This window comes from Opisthocomus hoazin, chromosome Z, assembly GCF_030867145.1.
Source record: "Opisthocomus hoazin isolate bOpiHoa1 chromosome Z, bOpiHoa1.hap1, whole genome shotgun sequence".
NCBI classification, from domain to species: Eukaryota; Metazoa; Chordata; class Aves; order Opisthocomiformes; family Opisthocomidae; genus Opisthocomus; species Opisthocomus hoazin.
Genome location: NC_134454.1, coordinates 18,354,815 through 18,366,448, shown reverse-complemented (window position 1 = coordinate 18,366,448; position 11,634 = coordinate 18,354,815). Strand labels below are relative to the sequence as shown.

The 11,634-nt window shown below is 54.1% G+C and overlaps 1 protein-coding gene across 1 annotated transcript in view; it reads left to right on the top strand.

Annotated features, from left to right (window-relative positions):
* Positions 1-1,092: 1,092 nt before the first annotated feature.
* Positions 1,093-11,634, top strand: part of PRDM6 (PR/SET domain 6) — a 72,274-nt gene continuing 61,732 nt past the window's right edge. The window contains exons 1-2 of the mRNA XM_075411585.1: positions 1,093-1,606; positions 9,649-9,956. Of these exons, the coding sequence (XP_075267700.1) occupies positions 1,093-1,606; positions 9,649-9,956 (822 nt within the window). The remainder of the gene's footprint in view (positions 1,607-9,648; positions 9,957-11,634) is intronic.

Below are 11,634 nucleotides of genomic sequence, written 5' to 3'. Positions count from 1 at the left end.
TCGGGGGGGGGGAGGGGAGCACACCCCGGGGGACGCGTTAAGTAAAGCAGGTGGGAGAGTGCCAGGACAGCGAAACGGGCCGGGGGGGGCCGGTGTCTCTGAAAACCACCCCGGAGGGAAGCGGGCGGGTTTCAGGCAAGGCCGGGGCTCCAGGGCGCAAGGCGCCGGCCGGGGCCGCGGAGCCCACTCGGGGTTGCGCCGGGAAGCCGGGGCATTGCTGCGCTTCCCCCGGGAGAAAAGCCCGTCGCTCCCCGGGGAGCAGCGCTCCCGGAGCCGGGGAGGGAGGGAGGGATGGAGGGAGGGACGGAGGGAAGGAAGGAGGGAGGGATGGAGGGATGGAGAAGGAGGGGGGGGAGGAGGGAAGGAGGGAAGAAGGAGGGAAGGATAGAAAAGGACAGCTTTAAAAGTTGAGCAAGGAACAAAGTGGGGGAAGTTGCCAAAAAAAAAGGGCTCCGCGTTCAGGCTCGCTGGTAACTTCCCTCTCCGTCCCCTCCCTCCCTCCCGCACACACCCACCACACACACACACACACACACGCACACACACACGCGCAAACACACACACACACACACTTACTCGTATTTTGCGCTGTCGTAAAACCCACGTGTCCAGCCCGGAGTCTGCCAGAGCCGAGCAACGCGCCCGGGCGCGACGGCGATGCGCGGCGGAGGGAGCCCGGCGGCTCGCAGCTAGCGGGACCCCGGCCCCAGCCGGACCCCGGCCCCGGACAGGGCGCACCCCGCTTCCCGCTGAGCGCGGGCCCGGGACAGCTCTCCCCGTCTCGGCCGTCCCCCGGCTCCGGGGGTCCCCGGGGTCTGCCCGCACCCCCGCAAGCCGACAGCGCCGCAGCCGCTCCGCCGCTCCCCGCTCAGGTAAGGCGGCCCCGGGCTGGGGCGGCCGGCGCGGTTCGGCCTCGGCCCCTCCGCCTCTCCGCCGCGGTAGCCCCGGAGTAACCCCGGCCCGGGGCTGGGGCGCTGCCCGGTGTGCGTCCCACGCCCGCCCCGGGGCTGCCCGGCTGCGGGGTCGTGCCCGGCGGCGCGGGGGTCTGACTCCTGCTCTCCCGCTTCCCCCTCCGGCTCCGCAGGCAGCGCGATGCTGAAGCCCGGCGACCCCGGCGGCTCCGCGTTCCTGAAGGTGGATCCCGCCTACCTGCAGCACTGGCAGCAGCTCTTCCCGCAGAGCGGACAGCTCAAGGCCGGCGGGGCCCTCGCCCAGCTCCAGCCGCCCGAGAGAGCCGAGCCCCCGGCCGACGGCCTCCGCCAGCGCCCGGCCTCCCTCTCCTCCGCCTCCTCCTCCTCTTCCTCGTCCACCCCGTCTTCCTCCTCCGCCTCCTCCTGCGCGGCCGCGTCGCTGGCCGGCCTGACCTCCCTGCCCGCCGGCCAGCTCCCGCTCTTCGGGCCGCCGCAGAGCTCCGAGCCCCCGGCCGGGGGAGCGCCCGTTCCCCCGCCGGGCAGGGACCCGTGCGGGGCGGGCAGCGGCAAGGCCGGCGAGCGCGGCGTGGCCGCCCGGTTCCGGTGCACGGCGGAGGAGCTGGACTACTACCTGTACGGGCAGCAGCGCATGGAGATCATCCCCCTGAACCAGCACGCCGGCGACCCCAACAACCGTACGTACCGCGGCCCCGGCCCGCCGCCCCCCTCCTCTCCCCGCAGCGGGACGGCCTCGGGGAGCCCGTGAGGAGCATCCTCCGCCCTCCCTCCCTCCCCTCCCTGCCCTCCAGCCGCTTTCGGGAGGCGGGCGGTACACCTCCGGCGCTCGCCCGCCTTGCCCGGGCCGCAGGCCCTGCCCGGGAGGGGAAGAGGCGGCTCTCCGCCCGTCGGTTTCCCTCGGGGGGCTGCCGGGGGGAGCGGGCGCGGGGGTGGTTCGGGGGGATTTGCTGTAAAGCCGGTCCTCCGTCACCCCGTTCCTGCCCGGGGAGTCCGGGCTGCGCCAAGCGCCCGCGGAGCCGTTGCTCCCCCGAGCTGGGCGGGGGAAAAGTTGCCGACTTCGTCGGATGGGCGAGGGCAGAGTTTCCCCCCCTCTCCGAGTATCGCTCCCTTTCAGACCTCTGTAACACCTCGCCGGTTTTAGTTTTCACCCCTACGGAAAAGCGTGGCACGGTCGTTTAGTACGAAAAACTGGTTTTCTAGACGAAAAGGGTCGCCCGCCTGAGCGTCGGAATTCGCTTAGCACTCGGTGGTCAGAAAGCGTTTCATGCTGCGGCTGCCAATTATGGAGGGGGGTGCTGGTTTTTTTCTTTTTTCTTTTTTTTTTTTTTTGGGGGGGGGGGCCCGGTACTTCTGTATCGACGAGAGGTTTGTGATTTTAGACATTGGCTCTGCCTGTGTTTTGTTCCTGTTTCTGTCGATACTACGCAACCGAAGAAATTCACAAGCTGAAAATAACTAGGTGAACATTTGTATTAATTAATCAGATTTATTACTAACATTTAGAGCACACGGATCTGTCCCTGGTAAAACGCCGGAGTGTGGCTTCAGCGTGTGCACTTTTTTTTCGTCGCTTCAGACAAACACCCGCTCTCTTCCTAAGGTTTCTTAAAATCCTTTGGTTTTGTTGTTCTTCCCCCCCCCGCCCCGAAATGCCAGTGTAAGGAAGGCCGCTGAACAGACCGACGATACCCCCAACCAGCGGTCCGTAAGCACACGCCCAAGAAAAACTCGGATTCGTTTAATTTCGTTTCAGACGCGGAGTTTATTTCGAAAGTTCCCGTGAAACTCCGTTGTGTGTTAATTAAACCGCGTGGATGCTAGCGTAGTGTTAATCACCCCGCGTACGTCTCGGAGAGCGAGAGGAAAGCTGACTCTGAGTTTGGAGGGTTCCCTCTGCTTAACGTTGCGAATCTTTCTATACTAGATACCGACTTTGTTTTGAGCGACTTCCCCGTGCTTAGTTTTACCCTGCAGTGTAACGTGTTGAGTGTATTTTCTATTCTCGGGTGCAGAAAACGCGATGTCCCAAGTTCCACGCACTTGGCGGAACCCGAAGCGAGCTTCTAATCGCCGACCGCATCTTTCGGACGATACCTGCTTTACTTCTCGGAGCAGCTCCCTAAATCCGCCAGATAAAGGTTTCGAACAGAGAAAGGAAGATAAAAAAGCGATTCGGGGGGAGCATTTTTCAGGAGCGAGCGGAATAAAAGCGCGCGCCGCGGGGTCGCAGGCGAGATCTGCGCGAGTTTCTCCCCAGTCGCGACATCAAGAACGGGTTCGAGGAGGCAGCGAAGGGTTCGATGGCAGAGGGGACGCTCGCAGACCCCGGCCGGGACGGGGCAGGGGGCTGCTGGCGATCTCTCTCTTTTTATTTGTTCTTTTTTTTTTTTCTCCCTTTTGCGCAGCGGGAGCTGATAAGTCTGATCGCTCAACTTGTTCGCAACGCGACTTTCGCTCCGGCGGTTGCGAGTTGCCTCCGAGCAAAAACTTTTCACCCGAGTTTCGGACACCCCGGCGCAGGCACCCTCCCGCGGGGCCCGATCCTCCCCCGCCCGCGGGGCCGCCGGCTCGGCCCTGCCCGCCTGCGGGCTGCCGGCTCGGGGTTTCGCTTCAGAGCTGCCTTCCCTCCTTTCCCAAATGCCCCCTCCCCGCCCCGGCCAGAGCACCCCCTCCATCTGCGGGGCGACCCCCGGCGGGACCCCCGCTCGGGAGAGGGGACTGCGGGCTGCGCCGAGGCCCCCGGGCTAGGGTCGCTGAGGAGCTGCGGGTTACGTGTCTGCGTGTAATTGTTTTAAATTGAAAGGGGCTTAGTTAGGGGGGAAAAAAATAAACAACAAAATGAAATAAAGCAGAAAACAACTGCGGAGAGACACAACGCTAATTGGGGCCCTGCCGCCTCTGCTCCCAGGGAAGCAAAGGGGATTGTGCTACAGCCCTGGTAACGTGGCGGGCGCTGGGGACCCTTCTCTCCCCAGCTCCGAGTCGGGAAGGGCGAGGGTATTTCTGGGGTTGAGGGTATTTCTGGGGGCGGAGGGGTGTTGCCGCTTAGGAGGGGGTCTGCTGGGGTAGGTGTGGGGGTCGCGGGGCCGGCTGGCTCCCCAGCTGGCTTGGGGAGCGGCGCTGGCAGCGAGGGGCTCGCGGCTGCCCTGCCCGCGCCGGGGCGCGCCGGCCTGCCGCCCTGATGGGTGTGCTGGGTCCCGCCGTGATGGGTCCCGCCGTGATGGGTCCCGCCGTGATGGGTCCCGCCGTGATGAGTCCCGCCGTGATGGGCCCCGCCGTGATGAGTCCCGCCGTGATGGGCCCCGCCGTGATGGGTCCCGCCGTGCTGGGTAGCGCCGTGCGAAACGTTTGGATTCCCCCCCCCCCGCCTCCCCCTCCCCCAGGCTGCCGGTAACCTGTACGATTTAGCTATTTTACATCATCAGTTACCCAGCACCCTTAAACGTAGCAGATAGCCGTATATTAGATTGAGGTTAGAGAAGGTGGTGACTGTTTATTTAGGGTGATAAAATGGTCCATCAGCAGTAATCTCCATCGATATGTGCCACCAGCAGATGAAGGATGAGGGGACAAGCCACAATTAATTGCCCTATAGTTTTGTAGGAGAGAGTGGAGCCGGTGCGGACTGAACTTCGATCTCCTCTCCCAGAGCCTATTCATCATCTCTACATTGTATATGGGGGTCTCTCAGGGGCAGGGGGTGGCAAGGTTTATCTACACACAATATTCTCCTACCCTTCTCATACCTGACACAGAAATTTAATTCACTCATACCTGCTGTCGAAGGCAGGGAATATCAAACACATCTCCCACAGCCTCGTCCCCCCCCCGGCCCCTCACCTCCCACCAGAAACAACGTGAAAGCCCCACGCTGCGATCCTGCCCCGGGGGCTGGATCCCCACCACCCCCAACCCAGCCTGCGTTTGGAATAGATAAACAAACAAATAACAGGAACCCGAGGGGAAAAGCACATCTGCGTTTTGTGTGTACCCCCTCATCACCACCAAACACCCCCCCCCCCCCCCCCTGCCCGATAGCCTGCCTCAAGTTAGTCGGTCTGCGAGGAACCACGATTAATTCCGCCAAAAGAGGCTGATGCAGGCTGGTCGATGAGGGCACTGGGGCACGAGGAACCCGTCACCCCAGAGAGACGGAGGGGTTCTGTCTCACGCAGCCCACCCCCCCTCCGAGCTGGGCACCCGGGCCCGACCACAGTGATTTACACCCGCTGGTGAGTAACGCCGTGCGAAAGGACGGCCGCTTGCACCGTGTACCTGCGTGCTGGTGGTGAGTTATGAAGCAGGGGGTCAGAGGCCACCCTTTTTCAATACCAGCAAGCTGTAGGTATCCAGTATAACTGCACCTTTGAAGCGTATTATTGCCAAGACAAAAATGTATTTATTTCATTTATTGTTACAGCTGCTTCGCTGGTTAAAATGCTGTGTTGGACCCTACCTTTCACTGACAAAAGCTTTCCCTGCTCAGATTTCCCTTAAAATATGCAGTACTAGTGTTCTTTACATTGGAGAGTGTTTAGAATCGTATTTTGGGGGCAATGGTGTATCCTTTCCCTTTGCTTAGGTTTAGCACTGTTAAGAGTAGTCACATGGAGTTACAGTGCTGGCGTTGTGCTGCGTGTGTGTTTGTGGAGGCAAATAAATGGTAACGTATTGCACTCCTCCCAAAAGAGCTGTTCTAAACAGCTCCCCTAGGAAACAGTTTAATTTTTTTTCTTGCTTCTTCCTTGCCTTAATCCTTCCATCTCTAGAGCATGAAGATGCAAAGTGAGAAACTGATCTCCTTCCAAAGAGTCCGGCTGCGTCAGGGCCTGCAATGGAGCGTTCCCACCGACCTTACCTTCTGCATCTCCTGGTTTTATCAGGAAATGCTCTGCTCTAGCTGCAGTGCTCCTTGCTTTTTCCATGTTCAGCAAATCCCTCAATTTTCTCACATTTCTTGCTGCTTCTTGTCTTGATTCGGGGCTTGCCTGACACAATTAAAACCAGGTGAAGTATTAATTTCAGCGGTCCTTGGAGGAGGCCCGTACTCACACAGCAGCTCTCTGAGGCCAAAACAGGAGGAAGCGCACAGCGCGTCTCTCCTTGCTGCCCCGTGTGGCAGCCCTCTGGAAAGCTCACACTTGTCCCACTGTGTCCCTTTCACGTGAGCTTCCCACACCCGCCGGGGTCTTAACAGTTGCTGTCCCGTTTGGAGACTCTAGTGATGTCAGTGGACCACAGGACTCACCCTCTCAAAAAAGCCCCTTCTTTTCCATGTGTTATTAAGCAAGTTTGTGCACTCTGTCACATCCTACTTTGCGGTATCCATGAAGATGACGCTGTTGGTCCTTTCTGTGAGGTGGGACAGAGTGCAAGTCTTCTTGAAGCTCTCTCTGTTTTCCTCTATCTGATGTTAAGGACTTTCTTCCCTTGCCCTCAGAGGCAGAGGAATCCGCTGCTTACAGGGACTGTCTTTAAAAGGGTGGTGTAACGTTATTGAAAGTGTGCTGGGGTCAAAGCCTTCCACGTATCGTTACCCAGAAGTTAGTCATGGAAGGGGAAAAGACGCCTTTTTACTCAAGGCATGGTAAAATAAGTCTAGTAGTGCTTCTACTCCTTACAACATTTACGAGTAATTTTTTAGGTTTTATTTGAACAATTGCATAAAACCTGAAGATAGATGTATAAAGTGGGCAACTAAGAAGAAGTTTGGTACTGCTTAGAGTTAAAGACAGACTCCTTCCCTCTCATCAACAAGTCATAAGCCAAAACAGTTTCAGGAGTCGTCCCATTTTCCAAATTTTCAGCTTTGGCAGGACAAAGAGAAAGGAACACAGCAGGAGATCAGATGCTGCCGCTGCCAAGCATGAAGACATTACCAGTGTTTTTGGACTGTGGAAAATGAGTATCACTATGTGTGACTTTCTGTAAGGGTAAACGACAGTGGCACGGGATTCATTTATACTCCTCGTCAATTTCTTAATTTCTTTTGTTTGAAAAGACAGAAATAAAATGTTTTATCCACACTCATGCACACCTATTGTTGGTACAAGGTGAATAAATCCTTGCTCTAGGCAGGTACTAATAGTTGAGTGTATGAAAATTTCTGCATGTCTGGTGGCAGGGTGCAGGGAATTGACACACAAATTGCCTGAGTGGAGACGTGAAGATGCCTTAGTGTGTTTAATGTAAGTTGCTGCAGAGGCACGGTGTCTCCAAGGAAGCCATCAATAAGCAGGTAGTTGGAAAGAAAGTTACAAGTCTAGAACATGGTCAAAGAGTGCAAACATGTCGGATCCGAGAGCCTGCCCTTGGTGCTACCTGATGTCATGGTTAAGCATCCACTCTTTAAACCCTTGGTTTTCCTGTCAGATATTTTCTTTCTAACCTGTGTGGTAAGATGCCGGCTTTGTTTAAAGTGTACTCACGTGCCAGCCTGTTTGGGGTTGGGGTTTTTTTTTTTCTTTTTTTCCTATTTGAGATCCTTTCCTGTATGACCTCCAATGCTAGACTCCAGTGCAGCCCCTGAGAGCACTGGATGTGCCAAAACCATGGGGTTTCTGGATGACTGGTTTGAAGAGGAAAGAAAAGATGTTGCAGTGATACCTCACTTTCCAAGCTAGCTGTGGAAACAACATGAACAACAAAAAGCCCCGGCATGTACTTGCTGCCTTTTATTCATTATGCCTGGGAAAGGCTGTAGGAATATTTGCTGTGTAGTAACCTTCTCTAAGGACTAGCCAGAAGCCTTTTCCCTGGGGTCCTGCAAATCTCATCCTCCAGCCACCTCTAACTGACGTGGCTGAGTGAGCAAAAACCTCTCTGCAGTTGCGGCTTAACCCAACGAATGAGCCATTTGGCGACAGGGATTACATTCTTATGGAAAGGCTTTAACCCTCCAGCCAAAAGGCATCTTTTTTGCCAGTATGAGCACAGTCTGCACTAGGTGGCTTTGTCCTGTTGCTGCCCTGGCGTGCTGCAATGTGAGGGCGAAGGCTCTCCTTCCCTCCCGCCTGCCAGGGTGCTTGTCCTCCGTATGCTGGTGGCAGCTCGGCGATGGCGCAAGCTGAGTTCCATAGGCCGGCCTTCCTCTGAAGCAGCTCCCGTCGCAGCAATGCGCCGTGCTGCACAGCGCTGCCTTCCTTGCTTTCTGCTGAGATCTGCAGTTGGTGTTATGGGTGGAGAACCCGAAGGGACGAGCACCGCATAGGGACGCTGCAAGGCTCGAAGGTGGAACAGTTTTGAGGGAAATTGGCTTCCACATATAACTTTTGGAGTATTTTCATATTGCTGAATGCATGATTTTTGCATTTTACTGAACAGAGAGGAAGGTTTTTACTGAATAGAAGGGAAGGTTTTCCTCTGAAGGCTCTGTAGTAAAAAGGCCTATGTAATACATAGAGTATCCACCTTAGAAAGAAGAACGGCTGAGTCAGTCCCCCAAGAACTGAAACTGATCTTACTGGCAATCTAGCAAGTCTAAGTACATGGCTTAGACCAAGAAGCTCCAGCTTCTGCGGTGAATGCTGCACTTTGTTTTTGTAAGAATGGATGTAGATTGTATAAAATTATTGGATGAAAGATCTAGGACTTGCTACATGAGTACGGTGACATAGTTATTGTTTTTTCTTTGTATTTCTGGAATAAATCTGTATGAAAACCTTGACTGTGCTACAAAAGTGAAACGTGCAGAAGACGGTAACCTATTTCAGTAGATTTGTTGTTACGTTAACTCAGCATACCTCCAGAGAAATGGATTTCCTGAGCATGAAGCATTTTCCTGGAAGTTGTACATTCATGGCACGTGCAATAGTGTGCAGTGGAAACATTTAACCAGAATTTTCTGTGCTCAGAAAAAGAAAAATCACAGTAGGATCTTCCCAAAATAGAGAAGCATCATATGTTATTACGAGCAGTTAGGGAAATTAACTTTTTTACAAACTGCTCTGTTTGATGGGAGACGCTCACAAAACCAGACATGCTGTTTCTGTTCTTAGCCTCAGCTCCACGGAACAGGCGAAGAACGTGCATTCCTGTTCAATAAAAATTTTCAAATGCATGCTAGGAATCAGTAATATTTGCTACATGATTTCAATTTAAAGGTTAGATTTGTCTAGGAAGTAAATATCCATGCACGCTCTGATTTGTCATTCCTGATGTTCTGCTGTATTTATTTTATTTTCTAAACAGACAGGCATGCAAACACATGTTAACGTAAAAAGTAGAGTGAACGTTCATTTAACATAAGGATGAAACTAAATCCTTCTCCAATTAAACCCTTGGGCTGAACTGTGGTAAGGCAAATGAGGGGGACTTGTGAGGCACTGTGGCTGTGTTTTAGAACGTCTCACTGAAACAAGCTGGGATGGTTTAAATGGGCTGTTTCTATTAGTCAGAAAATGAGTCTTAAAAAACCGTGTTAAAAGAAATGAGTCTTGGCAGGTCTGTCAACTCACTAGGCTTGCAGAACGCCTGCAGGGTTTCTGCTCAGCCTTTGGGATTTCGTATTAAGGGCTTTGGCGATTGCAGGGAGGCCATCCTAAGGAACACGCGAAAGGGCGCGGTGCGTAGGAGTGCAGTGCTGCCGTGAAATGGAAAGCAAGGGGGATCGGCACAGCCTTGCCCGTGGCGGCGGTCATGGTGGTGGCCAGCAGCAGCAGCAACAGCAGCAGCAGCAGCAGCAGCGCGCTGACAGCGTTTCTCCCTCGTTGCCCCGCAGGATGTGACATGTGTGCCGATAACCGCAACGGCGAGTGCCCCATGCACGGGCCCCTCCACTCCCTGCGCCGTTTGGTGGGCACCAGCAGCGCGGCCGCGGCTGCCCCTCCGCCCGAGATCCCGGAGTGGCTGCGGGACCTGCCCCGGGAGGTGTGCCTCTGCACCAGCACCGTGCCCGGCCTGGCCTACGGCATCTGCGCGGCACAGCGGATCCAGCAAGGCACCTGGATCGGGCCCTTCCAGGGCGTCCTGCTCCTGCCAGAGAAGGTCCAGTCGGGAGCCGTCAGGAATACGCAGCACCTCTGGGAAGTAAGTCGTCCTCTCTCCTTCCTTGTCAGCTTTGGTTGTTTTGGAGCAGATGCTGAGTGTAACTGCATGTAGTACTAGCCGTGAAAGAAAACCAAGCCAATGTAGGTAAGCCGAGCGGGCAGATTTGAAAATGTAGGCAGTGCGAGAAAAAGCCTTGCTACACTCGAGGCAGCCAGAAAACCAGCAGGCGTCTCGGAGATCCCACTGGTCTGCGCAGGAGGAGAAGGTTGTTGCAGGTGCTGTGGCGTGGCATGGGGAGAGGTGGCTGGAGGAGGCTGGAGGTCACAGCGCGCCGTGCTCCTGACGTTTTGACCTGAGTAACAGAGGCTTACGGAGGTCTCGGGTCACAGCACCAGCCATATTGCCTTAGTCTGAGCAGCACGGGTGGGTCGAGACAGCGAGTTACATCACCGCTGTGGCCTACAGACCTGCTAACACAAGGGCGGGAGTCTGCTCTACAGCCCCGCTGTTTGCACGGTGAAGGTATCAGTGCTTGTCCGCAGTCTAGTTCAACTCCGGCCCTGCACATACCGTGCATTCCCCTAGTGATGCTCTCAGGGCTTCTGTGTGAAAGCCGCTCTCAGCTCTCTGGAGACATTCTTTTTTTGTATTTGTCACCATCTTAGAGAGGATAACAGTGATAATTGATATGAAAACATTCAGGCTGTGATACTTTGGTTTATTTTGCGATGAACACTGACTGTGGTTTGGCAGAAGACGTCATAAAACCGCTATTGTATTCCTTTGGTCGTACAGGGACATCAATGGCTATTACTGTTCATGACCATGTACATTTTCTCCAGGGAAGCAGTGGAGTTCTGTGCTTAGATATAGTATGTATGCAGATGCTAACAACAGCATCTTGTGGTAAGTCAATTTAGAAAGAAAAGACAGTATGTGCTTATTTTACACACAGATATAATAATTAGTAGGGAACACGTGTAATCTCTATGTGTGTATCACTACTTCCTATCTACAGAATCAGCCTGCTGTCTACGTAGTCTTTTGCCGTTCATTTCTTCTTTGCTTTGTGGTGGAAGGTGTTATTGCTTAGTTCTGCTGAGTCCTCCGTAGCTGCAGCTTCTGCTCGCCTCAAGAGTAACTGCTGTGGAGATTCAGTAGAAATGTGCCTGTAAATCTGTGGGTGGTATTTACTCATCTAGACCAAACCCGAATCTTCAGAATATGAGCGGACATCCTTGCTGATTAGAAACTCAACAAGGAGTCCATGAAGATGCAAAGAGTGCTTTTTCTGTCTTCAGTGGGTGTACAGTAAAAGCGAATGTTTTTTTAAAAGATATTTAGTGGTGTGGAGCCAGCATGCTGTGTATAGCACTGGTTCACAGAAAACCTGTGAATATTTAGGTTGTCAGCTCTTTGGGACTGATGTTTACCTCTTTTAATCATTATGTTCTGTTTTTGCATACTATCTAATATGCATGACTTCTTTCTATGAGTAGGGGCTCCTATGCGTTTCCTATACACAAACAGTAAATACCACATCAGGGTCTTTGTTTCAGAGTGTTTACCCAAAAGTCATTGAGGCAAGAGGGAGATTTTCTCATTAAAGAGTAAAAGATCAGTCTCAGAACACGTCTAAATGTACCCAGTAAAAGTGGATGACTTGCAGTCGTTGGGCGTTTGGTTGCTACCTTCAGTGGGGATGGAAGTTCATTTG